The sequence below is a fragment of the Barbus barbus genome, assembly GCF_936440315.1.
Source record: "Barbus barbus genome assembly, chromosome: 17".
Classification (NCBI taxonomy): Eukaryota; Metazoa; Chordata; class Actinopteri; order Cypriniformes; family Cyprinidae; genus Barbus; species Barbus barbus.
In genome coordinates, this window is record NC_136745.1 from 13,926,631 (window position 1) to 13,946,693 (window position 20,063).

The window sequence follows — 20,063 nt, forward strand, 5'->3', positions numbered from 1 at the left end:
AATGAGAGTATGATCTGGAATGGGCACAATTTAAGGGCAGTTTGAAGCGAGGGCTCAGCCCAGGCTAATGTTCCCACCATACAATGTGATAAGAAGAATCATGGCAAATCCCGTCAGAATACCTGCATTCTGGATGGCAAAAAGAATGATATCGGCCTTCGTGCTCTGCACTTGTTCACTGGCAATCATGTTCATTTCAGGCAGCTAGGTGTGAGAGAGAAAGATAGTCAGTATTTGCTCCGTAACACAGATTTATGTTACATTTAGTCATTAAAACTGGAGCCAAAGTTATTTTCTCCTCATTTGAACTCTAAATAAATGAATAATACATTTGAAAAATATTTTCAAAAAACATGCTCCATTTAAATTCCTGTTATTTATCTCAGAATGTATTACTGCGGCAAACAATGTTTCTATCCACCTTATTTTTCCCCATAGATATATGATTTTTCCCCTAGAGTGGTCGAGGCCATTTGAATGTGTCTGGCTTCCGGTCGCATCTGCATCCAGCTATTTTTAGCTGTGCAAAACAGCTCTTTTTGCTGCTTGATATTGCAAATTGGTGTCTTTCCATATTATTTGAATGTATTATCTTAATTATGAACACACAGGGTTGTAGTGCAAACAGTTTTACCTTTTACTGCAATTTATTCTTCTCGTTATTCCCTACGGCAGCTAACGAACTGTAAATCTCGCACATTTGCAGAAAACCGCTTACTTCCGCGTTGAAGAATAAGGTGGATAATGCATCTGTAAATTATAATTTTTTTTATGTTGTCTCCACACCTCTAGGTGACAGTATAGGACCAGAATGATTGGTCAGGATTGTAACAAAGCAGCAATAAATTCTGCCAAAAATGGTAACATATTTCTTATTTAGCTTAAGTCATGAGGGGAAAAAAACACTAATTGTTATTAGTAAAAACGATTAACAAAAATTATTGAAATGTTGTTCCATTCACAAATTTAAGGGTTTTAAGGTTTAAAAAAAAAAGTTTTTAAAATAAGTTTTCTATGCTCAACAAAGCTGTATTTATTTGATCAAAAATACAGTAAAAATGAAATATTCAAATAAGTGTTTACTATTTTAATAGATTTAAAAAATATAATTTATTTCTGTGATGGCAAAGCAACCATTACTCTAGTCTTTACTGTCACATGATTCTTTCAAAATCATTCTAATGTACTGATTTGCCACTCAAGAAACATTTCCTGTGATTATGAATGTTGAAAACGGTTGTGCTGCATGATATTTTAATGGAATACTTTTTTCCAGTATTCTTGAAAAATTATTTTCAAAAGAACATTTATTTCACTGCAAAAAAAGAAAGATTTTTTTTCCAATCCTATTTTCCTATCTTAAATCAAGATTACTTGTTTACTTTTTGAGTTACTTGAAAAAATAAAATGAGAAGATATTAAGTCTTGTTCTTATCATAATCATAATCGTCATAATCTCACTTAATTTTGATCTTTTCTTTTTTAGAAAATAAGACTTAATATCTCACATCATTTTGTTTCTCAATTAAATGTAAGTTGAGATTGTTTTTTGTTTTTTTTAATGTGCACTGGAAAATGACAACTAAAAAACGCATTTTTGCGGTGTTCAAATATAAATCTTTTCTAACATTCTAAATGTCTTTACTGCCAACTTTTGATCAATTTAAAGGGGACCTATTATTCAAAAATCACTTTTATAAGGTGTTTGAACACAGTTGTGTGGCCACAGTGTGTGAAAACAACCAGCCTATAATGTTAAAAATCCACCAACTAATTTTTTTATAAAACCAATAAATCATAAACAGTCTCTGCAAAAGAGCTGTTTCAGATTCTCCCTCTGTTCACGTCACCGAGGGGAAAAAGTCCCGCCCATTTGTGACGCTCTCTACCCTATTAGCATAAACACAGCCCTGAGTGAGAAGCTGTGGTCCGCCATTACTGGAGATATATACAATATCAGCACCAAAGAGGCTTTAGTGGGAAGTCGTGGCCTAATGGTTAGAGAGTCGGACTCGTAATCCAAAGGTTTTGGGTTCGAGTCTCAGGAAATTTGGATCGGGTTCGATTGTTTTGCGTTTTTCGCATCCGTATAAAGCATTTTGAGATGCTTTGAGAAGGTGTTTTGACAATTCAGAGCCACCGTACAAGCGAAAGCCAAAAGCCAAAATAGTGTCAGACAAATTAATACACTTCGTCTTGCAGCACAGAGCACTTTATGACAAACAAATTGCGGAATACAAAGATACAGAATATAAAGAACTACTGTAGCCTATTTTTTTATGCCTGGCGCGCACCTTTCCGATACCGCAGTTCGGTGTGTGTGTGTGTGTGTCTGTGGGTGTATCCAGACAGTCTCTGTTCAGGATAAATTGGTTAACGGAAATTGGTGGTCTTCTTTTTAATATGTGGATTCAGTATCGCTAGCAAAGTATCAAACTGAGGCATTGACATCCTGAAATAAACTTTGAATCTCTCGGGATAATCCCGCAGCTCTTTGATAAGGAGGTGGAACTCTCCTTCCTCTCTGCGCAATCTAAGGATTGGATGGACCCAATATTTCCTTTTTCTTTTTTTAAAAAGAGAGAGGACAACAAAATCATCCTCACTGCTTGAAGACATTTTGTATAGTTTTGCGATTTTTTTCGCAACGGATTAATTAAAACGCATCGGACTCAGTGTGCAAGGTCTCTGTGCGTGACGAATTTTTAAGATTGCAAATGCGAAAAAACGCATGCGAAAATTTCGGACTCAGTGTGCAGAGACCTTAAGTATCACACGTTTGTTTTCGAAATTGCTTTTATGAAAGAGCTTCTTGGCACTCTGTAAGGCTAATTGCTAAAGCTATCATTGTCTCTGCCTGTTTTCACTGCTGCTGCCAGAATGATCGTGAATAGGAATGTGGTAGTTAAAAGTTGCACATGAAAGCAATGTGAGTCGATTGCTTGAAGTTGTCGATCTCATAATCAGAAGTGGGACTTATAAAGTTTGTGATAGCATGAGACCAGCTATGTTGTTATTTTTATCCCACCGTGCTCCCCGTCTGTGTGATTCATAAACGTGAATTTATTATGCACATTATAATCCGATGACTGACTTTGAAACCGAGTAGTTTTCTGTAAAGATAACAGGCTTGTATTAATAGGGGAATTTTTATTTGCAAAGGCTAGCACAGCTAATGCAGAGCTGGAGCTCTTGAAGCTCCGTCCTCTTCTTCGGGAGCAACAGCTCAATCACATTTAAAGCAACATACTCAAAACAGCGTGTTTTGGCTCACACCCTAAAAGTGGCAATTTTAACAAGCTGCAAAAATTTATCTGTGGGGTATATTGAGCTAAAACTTCACATATACGCTCTGGGGACATCAGAAACGTATTTTACATCTTGTAAAAAGGGGCATAATAGTGTGTCGATATAGAATAAAAATATGAATTTCTTAATAATGTGCTTTCTAACCCACGCTGCTCTTACCATATCAGCCAAGGCGATGTAAAGGAACATGCCACCAGCAAAGGCAAAGATGATGCTGGGGGCAAAAGCGCTACCCAACAAGATGCCCAGGACCAGGCCCACATAGCAGGACATAGCAGACAGCAGGTTGAAGAAGACGGCCTGTGGAACGCTCAACCCTGCATTCAGCAGGATAATGAAGTCGCCTACAGGGGGAGACAGAACGCAAATGTGCTTCATGTTTTTTTGTTTTTTTCATGAAGGTCAACATTCAAAGGGCAGCAATCGCAGAGGGGGTTTGGCACAGTGGTTAAAGGTCAGAGCTGACAACATTTCCGGTTGGGCAAATGAGTCAGGAATTTTCTTACCCAGCTCATGAGGGAATTCCTCACAGACAATAGCGATAGAAGTGCTAGAGCCGCTGAGAATAGACACGGTGAACGAAGCGCCGATGGCCAGTCCGTCAATGAAGTTGTGGAGAGCATCGCTGAGGGAAATCATCCATGCCACCGTCTTCACGCTGGCCAGCCGTCTTCCTCTGAGCCATCTGCAATACCCCTGCAATGACGATCACATCTAAATTAAAACTTCATTTTGTACTATAACATCATCTCTCTCGCTTCAACCCTAGGTTCATATTACAAATACTATTTACTTTTAGCCCCGAGGTCTAAATTTTTGTATTGTTGCAGGGGTGAAATGATGATCCCAAATGCATGGTGCTTGTGATGTAGGTCAAAGGGCAGAAGGCAATCTTGTTTCTGCTAGCAGCTGTGACAGATGAAAGCAAACACAGCTGTGTGTGCCTCAACGTCTGGACTGTAAGTCCACGGACCTGTATGCTATCAACTTCTTAATGCTGTACCAAAAAACTGCTTTTTAAAACTCCAATCATGTTGTGTTACATGCTAATGACACTTAAACAGCTGATTGGGGGCTTTTATTGGTCTTGCTGAAGGAGAACTGTTATCACATGATCCAAGATTCTGGTTTAACCATTGACCACAGTCGGATGTTACACTTAATAGTGTAACAGCCTGGTCGTCATGACAAATAATTATTATTTATCTCTGTTTGATAATGACAGACACTTTCAAGTAATCTTAAAGTGCTGTGATAATCAAACAGCCTTTATAGATATCATAAAATTAGAGGTGTTTGCTAATCCAAGCATCACTAATATAATAATGGGGATTTGAATAAATCAATATACGATGATAAATTGAACTATTAGTATTCAAATTTGGTGCATAACTTTTCCTGCACAGTTTGTGCTGCAGACAAGGCTGCACAAAAGTAAGCTTAAAATCCTGCAGACTTCTATTCGAGGAATTTCCTGGGCCCTTTATAGAGAGCAGACTATCATAGAGAGAGGAGGTGGGCTCTTTAAGAGTGTAACCACCCAGAACACCTTAGCAACCACAAAGCAATTCCTTGGCATCCTGTTTTTTGTATGGACAAGCACCACAGAAAATGTAAAAATCTAGTTTTACTACAACAAATTCACCACGTAGTTCACAAGTAGTATTAGCTTCATTTCAAGTGGGAATGGCTTATATAAATATTATATTTATATCATATATTTATTTTTATGATTTATACTACCCTTCTAAAGTTGGGGGTTGGTATAATTTTTTTTGATAAGGTGTTTTAGAAAGAAGTCTCTCATGTTTACCAAGGCTGCATTTATTTAGCCAAAAATATTAAAACATTGACATTGTGAAATATTATTGCTATTTAAAATAATCTTTCAGTACACTTTCAGAACTTTCAGTAGTATTTACTCCAGCCTTCAGAAACTGATTTGCTGCTCAAAAAAAAAAAAAAAACTCAGTAAACAATGACACATTTTTTTAGGTTTAATGAAAAGAAAGTTAACATTTTTAAAATGGAAATATTTAGTAACATTATAAATGTCCTTGCTGAATATAAGTTTTAATTTCTTTAAAAAATAAAATAAAAAAAAATCCTACTGACCCCAAACTTGTGAACAGTTGTGTATTTATTTTATATTATACTTTACTTTTAATATTATACTTGGATCAGTAAGCAATTATCGTACGCAAGCACCACTCACACTGAAAATGAAAAAAAAAATAGTTTTACTATAGTACATTTACCATTTCATGTTGTAGCTTTATTTCATGTGGGAACAAATCATTATTTTTTTCTCAAACTGTTAGCTATTTTTATACTGTTTATGTAACTTATGGCATTTGCATATCTCTTGGCATTATGTGTAATTTTTGTGAGATCTGACCAGTTGTACCTGCTCCACTGGAGAATCAGAGGTTATGCTTGCTTTGTCGCTACCGGCAAAGTTGAAGTCAGAGTCCACCGTATTGATGGCGCCGTTCTGTTGGATGCCCTCTGAGGGCAGGAAGTGACTGTGGCCCGGCTGGGGTTCGAAAATGAATCATATGATTACTGCATATGGTTTTAAAGAACATGCATGCTAAAATAAAACATACCTGACATTTACCATTAAGGAAGCTCTGTTATTTGCTTGTAGTTAATTGGAACTATAAGTATGAGATAATATAGAGTCAATAGTTTATCACAAAATTAACTTTTTATCACGCTGAAGGAATTGGTTTAGCAATAATGACCTGCTGACTGTGCACTATCCTACTTATTATGCAACTACTGTATTTATGAAATATGGTATATTAGTTTGTGTAAATATTTTATTGCATATGAAAAATAATGCAAAGTGAAATATCACTTTTTTTTTTTTTTTTGACAGCAGAATGCTGTGACTGATCAGAATCAAGTATTCCAGAGAGCCATGCAATTATGTCTTTTGCTATTGTTGATTAGTTTTAAATGATGTAAAGTTTACAAAATTAATGAAGATATCACATGAATATAACATTAAAATGTTCAGTCTTTGTAATTCTGAGATAAACCCACCTCATGTTCTGGTTTCAGGACTATCCTCAGGATTTTTTCAGTGACGTACAGTGCATAGAATCCACCAAAGATCCCAACAGCTTGGAAAACGTAACCGTCTGCTTTTGGGTCAAACCCAAAGGCCTGTTCAATTAGAGGAAGCAATCATGTGTCTTTGAGCAAGTTAAAACAGAGTCCCCTGTGTACACATGCACATTATTAGTTTGTTAAACTGCAAACCCAAAATAAATATTACAGCATGTAACCATTGCAAAACGAGCATCACGTCATGTAACCATCATGTCATCACATATCAAGAAACATCTGCAGCTTTTGAACTCTTCTAGAAAATAAGAATGAATGAGTCAAGTTCAAAGAGCATTTGCATTTTATTATGCAATCATTTTTAAGCATAAATAATCTGCATCAGCATCATGGTGCTGATAAGAAGGCAATTAAAGATGGTAGCTTGTCGGTTGGAGGTTGATTTCAGGGTTTCTATGAAGCAAGAATGAACCAGTGCAGGTTACTGGGTTCATAATCCTGTTGTGCCACCAATGTGACCTTCAGCAACCTCTTAGAAGACTGTCCTAAACTGACCTAGATGACTTGAAGAAAGCTTCCAGGGGACTAATGCAAACTTTGAACTATGTGAATGTGATAAACTGAGAAATGGAAAAGCATTTCACCTCAGGTATAAGTTGGAGAGCAGCATTGGAGAAGAGCGTGCCAACAGCTAGACCAATGAAGTAGGTGAGCACTTTGGGGAAGTAGGGCTTTTTAGTTACGGGAATAAGAGCCAGACCCAGCAGTGAGGCCAGATTAATGATGGTAACAGCCAAGAAGCCAAATCCCCATACTGTGTGCAGAAAGAGAGGGGAAAGCTCACGCAGCTAAAATTATACAGTGGGGGAAAAACTATTTGATCCCCTGCTGATTTTGTATGTTTGCCCACTGACAAAGAAATGATCAGTCTTTAATTTTAATAGTAGGTTTATTTGAACAGTGAGAGACAGAATAACAACAAAAAAATCCAGAAAAACACATTTCAAATTAGTATTTGATCTCCTATCACTCAGCAAGATTTCTGGCTCCCAGGTGTCTTTTATACAGGTAAGGAGCTGAGATTAGGAGCACTGTCTTAAAGGGACTGCTCCTAATCTCAGTTTAATACGTCTTTTCATCTTTTAGGTTTAAATAAAGAAAATTGTGTTTTGCATAAAGATTTTTGCTTCGTGACATTTTCACTAATGTAAAACAGTATAATTTTTAGTCTACTACAGTAAAAGATCGTTTTGTTTTGCATTAAGATAAGTGTTATTTTAGTATCATTGAGACACTATTATAGTTTTTATAAATAGTTTGAATAGGTTTTTTCATATTTTTCGTTTTTATTGAAAGTTTTTTTTTTTTTTGTGGTTTTGACATTTTTAATATATATATATATAAATATGTCCGTACTGTAGTTTTAAAAAGTTTTTAGTTTACATTTAGTGAAATGAGTACATTGTTAAACTAAATGAAAATGATACATTTCACCTTGGCGAACTAGCTAAAAAAAACAAGTTGGAGTTTTTATTCACTTTATTTCAGTTAATGTTTATTTCAAGTAACTCGTTTTTAATTATGTGACTAATGATTTTAGTTAACTATAACTCTGAGAGTTATTGAGAAAATTAAACAATCATCTATAATTTCTTATATATTAAATAATTATATATAGTATGTTTTAATAAGTTTAGGTTTTTTATTGATTTGAAATAAAAAAAACACTATTTAAATATAGCACTAATACAAAAGTTGTGTTTTGCATAAAAGAAGGCTTTTGCTTTTTTGCATAAAGTGATTTTTCATTATAGTAAAACATGTACAGTGTTATTTTTTATTAAATAAGCATAAAAGCAGTACAAAGTAGCACTAATACAAAAAATACTAATAGAAATTATATATTATTATTAATATTTTTGTCTACTGATATTGTTTTGCATTAACTTGATAAGATTTTATTTTACTTAAAGATTACAGCTTTGTAACAAACACAATGGTCTGTAATTGCTATTATTCTCAGCTGTGATTTTCGTTACTGTAATACAGTATGTTTACTATTATGTTATACAGTGTTATTTTAATATTTACTAAAAGCCGTTCCAAAATAGTAATAATACAAAAAAATACAAATTTCAATCATAATTTTTTTTGGTATCTTCTGAGATTTTCATTATTAACTTGAACTTATTTCAGATGGCAAACTTCCCATCGTTCTCTACCATTCTTCACACTAGAGGATATGAAATTGAATTGTATCCTTGTACATCAGGAGAAAGTTCTTTGACTACTATATATTCAGTGGAGACTCACCACGCAGATCAGTGTTGCTGTGTACTGGAGGTTCAGTTGAACAGGGTGGCAGTACAGCTTGGTTGAGCAGAGCTGGGCAGACAGTGACCAGATGTTCCTCTGTCAGATGAGAGAGGTTCTGAAGCCCATAGTGCACCAGAATATCTTCTCCGGACACACACTGATAAACAGGGACAATGTCAAGTCAATGAAATAAAGCTAAGAATGACAAAACAAGTCCAATTATATACAGTAATATGTGGCACATAGTCAAATGCCTATATAAAATAAGAAATATTTTAGTAAACAACTTCCAGTAACTAAAGTGAGCAGATTACCTGAGCATGCAAAGGAATGTTCGGATCCAATTTGTCTTGCACAATTGTCTCCAATAAACTGTTAATGCCATTGAGATCCAGTGAACCGTTTTCTCCGTAAACAGACACAATATCGTTCACGAAAACCTGCTGCAGAGAGCTGGCTCTTAATCCTGAGATTACAGTTATTAGAAAGCCTATGAACACATGAATGAAAGATTTGGGAATGCCTGCCATGCTTACAGACCACACGTTTCAGTCTGAAGAGAAAGCAGCGAGAGATTTAAACGTCCAGTCTGGAGATTATCCCGGGAGCAGGACTGAATCTAACACAACACACCAGCAAGCAAAGTTGCATTTTAAGAATAAAGATAAGAACAATTAAAAGAGTTAATTATTTCCAGTGCCTCCTGCGGTCAAAACATCCAGCAGAATAAATGGCTTCATCAAAACCATCCAGTTATTCTGATACGAGATAGAGTAACACTAAAGTAGCTTTTGCAAGACACCAATCCAGGCAAACATACCGTTAGTTTTGAACAGCCTGCAAACATTGGATCCTTTATTGATAGGCGGAGCCTGTATATGATGTACATTTATTTGATTCATTTTCAATTTCACTGACAATAGGCCTAATACGAATTCAGCCAGGGCCTATAACAGACACTGGGAGCAAATATATTTCAATTAATTACCTACTTGAAACTTGAAAAAAATACATAAACTGTGTTTTATACATGTGCTCATTCAATTTGAACATTTCAACACTAGTTTTTAAAGTGTATAATAAATAGTAGGCTAAAGTTACATCCGTTAACACTGTTTACTTTTTAGAGCATTTGTTTTCTTTAAAATCATCTTAGAGGACAGAAAAGTTCCCCTAATTCAAGTAGCATATAATGTTTAATTATGTTATTAACAGAGATGGAAACTCGAGTGTGTGACTTGACTTCAGAGATTTGTGAACACCTTACTTTCAAGAAGATATTAACATCTAAATCTTTATAGCTTCTGTAACAAAAGGGCAACTAAAACTTTGAATGTATGCTCACTTTTTGATGTTTTTGGGTAGGCTAAGTTCTATTTGATCATTTATGTTTTGAGGAAGAGTGTTATTATTTATTCATTAATTATTATAATTTTTTTTTGCTTGGAAAATACAACTTTCACTCTATCTTTTTTTAATTTGAATTTCTATGTAGCCTATTGTTTGGCCATCCTCTGGCTCTTTTCCTTGACATATGTTTTCTTGAATTTGTATTTGATGTGTTTAATTAAAGAAGAAGAAGAAAAGACTCGTGAACATGTCTGGTTATTGAACCAAGTTAACTCTGCTCTGCAGTGATGCTAAAGATAAAATCGGCCATGAAGTAAATACATCCCTAAAATATATATATTTTTAAGGATATTCTTAACTTAAAAGGATAGGGAAACTGCAGCTGGGGCAATAATTGGATGTCCAATAGTTAGTTCTAATGGAGCATTTAGATGTTTAGTTTATATTGGAATCCTATAAATACAGGACCTACAGTATTGGATTTAAATTACACTTGTAAAGTCTGAAAGAAATCCTGGAGAGGAGTGTTTGTAGAGCTCGACTGCAATGTGTTAAATTCTCCTGTACCACCGTCTACTGGTGCAACTGAATAAAGCACCGCCGATCATGAGCGTAGAAGAAGAGTTACTTCCGGAGGGGAGTGAACGCTGTAATTCGCCCTCGGTCATGTGTTTTGATCCGGTTTCTTCAAAGACACCCACATCTACGTCCTTTTAGCTTGAGGTATATACTTACTTCTTAACGTTCATTCGTACGCAGTTTGTTTTAAATTCTTTTGTGGGCTTGGAAAAGCAAGCAGTTTGTCAAACCATAACGTTATATGCAACTCTACTGAAAGCTCATTAGATGTACAACAAACGGTCAGTGTGGGACAATTTCTTCTTTTAGGGACGATACCACAAATCAGATAATCATTTGAAGGTCATAATAAGAAGAAGAACTCATTGAAGTGTCAATGTCCGGTTAGGGCTTGTTCAGTAACGTTACTATCATGAACGAGAGGTTATGTTCTCATTAATAAACTAAGGGAATTAAAGCGCCCTGTAAAGTGTGATAACCAATGATATGTCATTTGCACTGTCTATCAGGAGTTCTGCAGGTTTGTTGTGTGTTGTGCTCCTAAACCCACTCAGCTGCTCAGTTCTTAAATACTGGAGAATGTGTAAAGCCATAAGGCTGACTGACTGATGGATTATGACTTGTGTCAAGTTCTGATTAAGTGTATTTTGTTGTTTGCAGAAGAATGTTTTTTTGTCAATGGGTGTGAGTCGGCTTGATGTTTTGTATAGAAGGCTTCTCCTCACCAAACTCTTCATTCAAGGATGGGGAAAGCCAGAGGACATGAAAAGGTAAATTACTAACTAACTAAAATATTAAACCATGAATCTTCAGTGACTTCACTTACGGTATGAGTAAATAATAATTAGTGGTGGCATGAGTGTTATGAATTATGTTCATAGTTCATTTAAAGATTATTGTTCCAAAAGACTCTTCCAAAGAAGACAGATATGGATGTAGGACCAAACCCAACAAATATAGCCTATACAGTATAAAACCCAAAGTGCAAATGATTTGTAAAAATAAAAATGATGTCTGTACTGAGTACATACTACACAATTGGCCACATAATACTAAATAATCCATAGTCTGACGTGAAAAAAGGAAATATTTGTTGAAGAAAATTTATGTAAAACCAATATGCATAAAAAGATTTTTATCTCAGTAATGGCAGGTGTGTCATTATCAAGCAGCTTGGCATGAGCAAAAAACAATGAGTGATCCCAATTATTTATTTATAATATTTATTTAATTGTTTAGTTAATTTATTTATTTATTATATAATTATTTTATGGATATTTCAGAATATTTGCGTTCCGGAAGATTATTGGCAACAGGGAGAGATGCAGGGATCTAGTACAGAGGGACTACCCAGTATTTATTGACAAGGTAAATCTAATGACAAGGTAGATCTATCTATCTATCTATCTATCTATCTATCTATCTATCTATCTATCTATCTACATATAAAAATATATTCACACTGTATTCAAATTTTTTTAAATCTACATTTGTTTTTTTTTTAATAAACACCTATTCAGCATAATTGCATTATGACCCATTAACTGTGTGTTACCGCTGTGCCCAAAGGTAGAAGATCACACAGATTGCAAAATTCACAATGGTCATTTCATATCGCCGCTGGAGCACTTTGTCCCGGGCATCTTGCCAGCTGAGTCCGTCAAAGCCCGGTAAACCAAAACAAATCGCCCACAAACACTGAATGCAAATGTGAAGGATTAATCTGATTTATTGTGTGGCTTGTATTCAAAGTTCTTTCAAATGAAGACATTTTGTTTCAACTTTCCCACTAGATTCCAGTTTATTGTACCTAAGAAATGGAAAAGGCACAGACCAGTCTGTATTCACCTGGCTGGAACAGGAGACCATGTGAGTGTGCAAAAACTGGGATTGTTTGCGCAATATACACTTTTATTGTACAAATGTTTAAACATCTTACCAATTTGAAACTTTTGAAAAGTTGTGCATCAGTATCATATGATTCAGCTGATATAATAATTTTTATTTATTTATTGATATTAGTCAATATTGGTTATTTAATAATAGTTCATTTTTATTTGACCTATTTTTACTACATTAAATTATTACTGTTTTAAAGGTTAATAACACTGCTAAATGTAATTTCAACAAGTCTCAAAATGAACATCCGTTTTTATGCTGTACATTATAAAGTGCAGCTGTAGCACATTTAAAATGATTTAGCCTAGAGTTTTATTTAATTTGTGTTTATTTGATGTATTCGTGTTTATTTTAGACAAATATTTAATATTGTGCAAAATGGTTAATTATTGGCTTGTCAGTATCTAGGATTTTATCTGAATTTGATGCATCTGTTTTTTTGTGTGTGTATGTTGCAGTTTTTCTGGAGAAGACGAACACTAATGGCCAGACCAATGATTAAAGAATCAGGGATGGCATCTCTACTGTTGGAGAATCCTTATTATATCCTTTTGAAATGTTAAACTACAGATCACATTAGTTTGCCATGTAAACCCTAGTATCAAGTATTACTAGATCTTATCTGACACCTCCTTGACTGCGCCGTACACGGATACAGGAAACCTAAAGACCAGCTGTGAGTGTTTGTTTACCTGCAGCAGCTATTGTTGTCCATGTCTTTAGAATGAACAATGCATGCTTGCATATGATTTGTGTTTTTGATGCAGTCGCTCCAGTCTGAAGAACGTCTCAGATCTGTTTGTGATGGGTGGAGCGTTGATCCTGGAGTCCGCTGCACTGTTACACTGGCTGGAGCGAGAGGGTTTCTGGCCTCTAGGCATGACTGGCATTTCTATGGGTGGACATGTAAGTTCTGTGTTCCTCATTTACATTTGACTTAATTAGTTCATGTTGTTGCTAATCAAATGTGTTCTGAAGAATCCAGATCCTGTGTAACATATCCAATATCTATTGTTCATTTTCATCCTAGATGGCATCATTAGCTGTAACAAACTGGCCCAAACCAATTCCACTCATACCTTGTTTATCCTGGACGACTGCTTCAAGTGTTTTTACCACAGTAAGATTTAAGTTGTATTAATGTTGCCTACAAGTCATTTCAGATTGGTCATATTTATAAGATGCTACAAAGTCATAATTACCAGTGAGAAACTCAAACTTCTTTTTAGCTCAGATTTATCAAGTTAATTTATCAAAATTGAGTTTTAAATGTGAAAATTGACTGGAGGTTTTTATTGCCAATATATTTTGTGATCTTTTAATGAACAATAACTATAATTGTTGCTTATTTAGCGAGTTTATGAAATGTAAGACACTGTGATAGCACAACAATTTAAGCGATTACACACCTAATGCATAGCTTTTGCCCTTCATTTTATGGCATTATCTCTGAGGAGCTTATACCTTTGAACTTACAGTATATTTGTCAGAAAATGAAAATTGATAGTATGTAGCAGGAATTTCCCAGGACTTAAAGGCAGCATTAGTCACTTAGCTACTGAACTTCATAGCTGTGAATACCTTTCTGTCTTCATTCCTGTGTCAGTGAATCAACAGCGTCAGCCGTCAGGACATGGTAATATAGACGTCACCAAGTGTCACTCACTCGGACTCCCATTTACAGTTGTTCATGTTCAGTTGTTCATTGATTGATTCAATTGACCTTAAATAAAAGGTAATAAATGTAGGTAACTTAGGTAACTAGTCAATTTAGCTCAGTTAATTAAAGGCTTTTTTATGAGTGCCTTGGAGTATTTCATCTTCTCAGTTTAATAATTTTAGGTATTTTAGGTTGACCTAAAATACATGAAATTATCTCCTTTTTTGCTTTAAGTCTGTTAAAAATTGATCTGCTTTTCTGCAGGGTGTTTTAAGTCGAGCTGTGAATTGGAAAGAACTGGAAAAGCAGTATTGCGCACACCCAGTCTATGAGGAGGAAATCATCAATATGCTGGAGTATTGTGGGGTTGGTAGTTTAATCTGTTTTGTTGTAGCTTAGCTTGGTTTTATATGAAGGACACCAAAAAAGATCACAGAGGAATATACGATTTGTTCCTTATGTAATGTATCACATGACTCATGTTGAAGGTGCAACATTTTTGACGAATCACTCACTGACACACCCATGATTTTCAGACTGACTCTTTCCGGATGGGCCAGGAATTCGTAAAAAATGCCCCAGGCAGCTTTGACAGTCTCTCTGACCTGGATCTTACCCATGACCTTCTTGACCTCCACTCGCCAGAAAGGGACCACCAGATGGGTCTGCGCTCCTCTTGTTCTCAGCCTGGGACTGGAGGTCACACCTCAGACTCGGCTCTACTGATGGGACGAAGAGAGAGAGACGGGCTGGACCAGATACTGTCCGCTGTGAGCAGCAGCGGGCCTCATTTGGACATGCTACATGTTAAAAACATCACCTGCGGGGCTGCTCAACGGCATTCGCTGCAGCAGGAGTCTCTCTGCTTCATGAAGGGCGTTATGGACGAATGCACACACATTGCCAATTTTTCAGGTACAGATCTGTTTGTTTTGTTAACATGGTTTGGATTGGGTTCCTGTGTTTGATCCTTTCTCTTTCTTGCATACTTTGTTTTGTCTCCAGTGCCTGTAGATCCCAGTCTGATCATAATAGTCCAGGCAAAGGAAGATGCTTATATTCCACGCACTGGAGTTCGCAGCTTACCGGAAATCTGGCCTGGCTGTGAGGTCCGCTACCTCAATGGCGGCCACGTCAGTGCCTACCTCTTCAAACAAGGACTGTTTCGGTAAGTCAGACTTAAAAAAACAACAAACAAAAAAAACATAGAAGCATCATAAATTTACCATAAAAGTAGTCCATGTTTCATGCATTGTACTCCAAGTCTTCTAAAGTCATATGCCCAGCTCAACAGATTTATTGAAAATGTCCATTCTTCAAAAGAATGATTCATTTATGAATCTCTGCTTCTCTTTTGAATGTGATTGGTGGGGATGTCAAGCTTATTAGTGAATAACAAAAGGCTTCTCGCAAGTTTCAGAATATTTGAATATACACTAATAATATGCACTAAAAACCTCATTCTTTATGGTGTTTTTTAAATTTTTTTAGTCCAGGGCTGCATTTCCCAAAAGCATCGTAAGCTTAAGTACATCATAGATCCATTGAAACCAATGGAGCTACGATCAACTTGGTTCTAATGCTTTTGGGAAACGCACCCCAGATTCATAGTAATTGCATTAAAAAGAAATATTAATACATAAATATTAAGCAGCACAACTATTTTCATTGATAATAAATTGAAATGTTTTGTAATGGCTGCTGAAAATTCAACTTTGCATCACAGAAATATATTGAATTTAAAAATGTAGAAAACAGGAAAGAGTTTTTCTAATTGTAGTAATATTTTACCATATTATTGTTTTTACTATATTTTTGATAAAATAAATGCAGTTTTGGTGAGCATTAGAGACTTCTTCCCAACACAATTATTAATGCTAATTATTTGGTTAAATTATAGCTCATTGCTTGTTATTAAGTGAATGAACTGTATGGTTCGTCAGTTTGAAATGTATGCATTAATATTTCAATTCCATCCATTATTGTTGACCTCTAGGCAAGCAATTTATGACGCCTATGACCGGTTTCTTCAGAAGTATTCCAGCCTATAGCCACGGATTTGTTTGGTACTCAGTACTGACAATAATTTTTGGATTTTGAAAGTATGATGTGGAGATGTAGAACATGAATATGCTGACTGTGATTCTTACAGAAGAATATGTAATTGGAACTAAACCTGGTGCTACTAAAGGGAGTCAGTGGCAGAAGTGTGTTCCTCTGTGTGATACATCTCAAAACTCAGAGTGATCTGTAGCCAACTTGCATGCGCTCAACCCATACAAAACCTTGTCTTCCTGACCTCACTGCCTTTAAATCATCATGACTGAAAAACATTTCACCAAATGAAACAAAGATGTGCCTCCAAACCATAATTCACTTTCACATCAAGGTCTTTAAACCTCTTCATGAAGCAGATATCTGAAAATACAGTATTTTGGATTGTATGGCAAATGAATGTATTTGATATGCATTCAGTATTTTTGTTTTACCAACAGAGAATATGCAAATTTTTAGAGAATTTTCTTTTGGCCTGTTTTTATAAAATTATGCATCAGAAAAATGGCCTTGTCATAGGCACATTTTAATGTTGCTATATATAGATATATCTCATTAAAAAAAAAACATTATTATTATTAATGTTTAACAAATTGAGGTGACTTGTTTGAGAACTGATCACATCATACGTTTCCAGTACATGTCTTTAGCAATGACTGGTGCAGAACTCGGGTATTGATGGCAAGAAATAAATATGACCACAATTCAAAATATACATTTTATGTGAACTGCTGCATGTATTTCAATCCCTTAAATCCTAATCCAAATACTACAGTAACAGATAACAATTCTAGTGTTTTGATAGACTGAAATGTTTTATGTATTACTACTGTCACTTTGTCTGATCTATCACTTTCAATATTCACTGTATTCACCATGAACCATTCCTATATTTCTCCACTCTAAAAATAAAAAGACAAATCAAAGTATTTGTCATTTTTTTTATTGAAAAAATTAAGTCACACAATTTGTGATGATATATTGACATTATTAAAATTCACTCTCTGCAATTAATTAATGCTGATTGAATTTTAATAATGACAATATGAGATCAGGTACCAAACTAATATAAGGGATATAATATAGGCAACACAGTACTATGTAAAATATAGTTATTTGGGTGTATAACAAGTCAATAAGAGGTTATAAAAAACACACTATTATATTCTATATCTGTATAAACAGACAATAGTATTAATAATGTTAATAAATGAGGAAAATTAATGGAAAAATACAATGGTGGACCTATTAACATACAATCACCCATAATAAATAATGTAAGAAAACAGCTAGAGAAATATAAGATATGGAAGCTGATATTAAGTAAAAATATGGTTATCTGAGAGATTTACATGTACATTTACTGTTTTAACAAACTTACAGTTTTGTATAAACTACAGAAGTCTTCTGAGAAATCTAATCCCGTCCGGATATGTCTGAGATTCATGATCCTGTAATTGTTTGGTGATCCAATTCTCCGACCGCTTGCTCCACTTTCATCATGGATAAGCCCTTCTGCCATATCGGACGAAACAATAACATGAAATTAATAAGAAGATGACGATCGCGAACACTAATAGCAGAGTTAGGTAAGAGTATTGTATTGCAGTTTTCTCAATTGTTAACATAATATAACTGATTTTAGTTGGCCCATTTTTCCAAACCATTAATTCAGTTCTCAAAACAAATACACATTTCTCAAAAAGTTTAGCAATGAGTATTAAACATTAGGTAGCAAAACCAATGACACCAATCAGAATCATTGCATCCTAACAACGGCGAGAGGAGAGAGCTGAACGAATAATATACATGGGTTTTATACTTACACATTCAGTATAAAGTACAGTACATTAGATGATGGACATGTCACTATTCTATATGTACAGTAACCTGTAGCACAAGTTGTACACCTTCAAACGTGTGACTTGTCAAATTTGATCTGTAACCATTTTTTATGTGTACTGCATGTTTGCAGAACTGAGAAATGACTGCCTAGAGACAAAGCTAGTCTTGTGTCAGGAGGCCAGGAAACTGCTATAGTGCTGTATACTGTAATGAAATTTGACCAAATGTGCAGAGGATGCTGAATTTACTTTTTTTTTTATTGCATTTTTTACTGGACTCTATTGTGGTGCATACCAAGTTCATATACAGTTCTTTGGTATTTCAACTTTTCTAGTGTTTTTCCATCTACTGCAAGATTACTTTACAGTAGTAAAATGAAAATTATCTGTTCACAAAAGTTCATTGCTGAATTATTATTATTATTATCTGTAATTTAATTTATGTTGTATACTGTAATAGACATTGAGCTGCAAAAATAATTCCTGAATCTTAAGAGTTTTGTGTTAAGTGTTATTGATCTCATGAGTGTTCACTGTTCAGGAAAGTCATCTGTGTATTTGAATTGTGTGTAAGCATTTAAGAATACCTGTAATCTAGATTGAAAAGAAAAGTTTGAAAGACAAAGTTCCCCTTCCTAGGTTCACTTCAGTGCTGTGATGTTAACGTTTTGGGAACAATCTCGGTGTGACCAATGTCTGAAGCCCTTATACCATCATGCCAATTTATTGGCCAAATAGTGCTTGGCAACACCCCCCACGCACGGTACGTATGCTATATCAGCGAATCATCTGTCACCCGTTGGAAAGCATATTTCTTTGTGTTCTCAGCTATTTCCTCAGAAAAGAAGAGCAGTTTACTCCTCTTAGCGGACACGATGAGTCATAGGAAGTGCATCATGCCATAATCACGCCCAAGCTGCGCTTAGCGGCCTATCCAATTGTCAACACTGCGATAGCATGCAGCTTAAAGTATTACGCTCGGGGTTCGTGGCCTTTTCGAAAGGCCCTGCGTCTAAGACCCGCCAATCCGTTTCTGCGGTTGCTGAGGCGCCGCATGAGACGATCGCTTGGGGTGACGTGTGCGAGTTAGAGCCTATGGAGAGCGAGATGACGGAGTATTCTCCTTTCCTCGTGCTCTCGCCCGGCCATGTTCAAGAGTTAGAAGAGCATTAAGGCGAGCCGATTGTTTTCGTCAATGACGATTTGTGGCCTACCCTGGAGGCCCGCAGCGCGGTTTCCTTTTGTTGTGGTCCGTATGACGATGAGTTGTTGTCCACCGCAGCCTCTGACTCAGCGGATTTAATGACAGAATCCTGCAGTTCTCTCCCTCCGAGCGGACAGGAGAAACGCAACCCCCCTTCTTACAGTGAGCTGTTAGACGTTGTGATGCGCGTGGTCAACAAGTTGGGACTAGAATGGGACTGTGAGACGACGCAAAACCAGGCCCAATCTAAACTGGATGACCGGTTTTTCACTAGTCGTACTCCATCCCAGCCCCGTAGGCCTCTTCCCTTCTTTCAAGACCTCCACCAAGAGGTTTCAAGGTCTTGCAAGCAGCCTTTTTCGGTGCGGATTACTAACGCCGCTGCCGCTGATTTCGCCACTGTGTCCAAAATGGCGGATCACAGTTATAGGGTAATGCCGGCCGTCGACGAGACCCTCGCGACACACCTCGCGCCTAATTCGACTCCGTCTTGGAAGGCGCGCCCTATGTTACTGTCCAAGCCATGTAGGATAACCTCCAATTTAATCGGGAAATCTTACATGGCCGCTGGACAGGCTGCGGCCATGCTATATTCTATGGGTATGCTTCAAGCCTATCAGGCAGAGCTCCTCAAGGAGCTGGATGAAGGGGAAGGCCTCATTCCTGAGGCTGTTAAGGAGCTCAGGAGAGCTACAGATTTCGTGCTTATAGCTACCAAACATACAGCTTGAGCAGTGGGAAGGTCAGTGGCAACTCTGGCTCTCTCAATGTG

At 36.1% G+C, this 20,063-nt stretch overlaps 2 protein-coding genes across 3 annotated transcripts; one reads left to right on the forward strand and one right to left on the reverse strand.

Moving 5' to 3' along the window:
• Positions 1-54: 54 nt before the first annotated feature.
• On the reverse strand, positions 55-9,230 carry LOC306883598 (metal cation symporter ZIP8-like; the record flags this gene model as incomplete). Its single annotated transcript, XM_079438967.1, has 8 exons — positions 55-204; positions 3,469-3,653; positions 3,816-4,005; positions 5,717-5,845; positions 6,361-6,483; positions 7,029-7,198; positions 8,698-8,857; positions 9,015-9,230. 8 exons carry the CDS (start codon positions 9,228-9,230, stop codon positions 55-57), a joined length of 1,323 nt encoding a protein of 440 aa, XP_079295093.1.
• Positions 9,231-10,667: 1,437 nt separating this feature from the next.
• Positions 10,668-18,578, forward strand: LOC306883770 (protein ABHD18-like). 2 transcript variants are annotated; one of them, XM_079439246.1, is made up of 13 exons: positions 10,668-10,773; positions 11,290-11,399; positions 11,913-11,997; positions 12,199-12,299; positions 12,423-12,498; positions 12,987-13,071; positions 13,177-13,204; positions 13,296-13,434; positions 13,559-13,648; positions 14,453-14,554; positions 14,725-15,103; positions 15,194-15,356; positions 16,185-18,578. In XM_079439246.1, the coding sequence occupies exons 2-13, from the start codon at positions 11,308-11,310 to the stop codon at positions 16,237-16,239; spliced, it is 1,395 nt and encodes a 464-aa protein (XP_079295372.1). In that variant the 5' UTR covers positions 10,668-10,773; positions 11,290-11,307; the 3' UTR covers positions 16,240-18,578. The 2 variants fall into 2 exon arrangements, with proteins under 2 accessions (XP_079295372.1, XP_079295373.1); XM_079439247.1 differs by having other exon boundaries at positions 10,689-10,910.
• Positions 18,579-20,063: the final 1,485 nt, after the last annotated feature.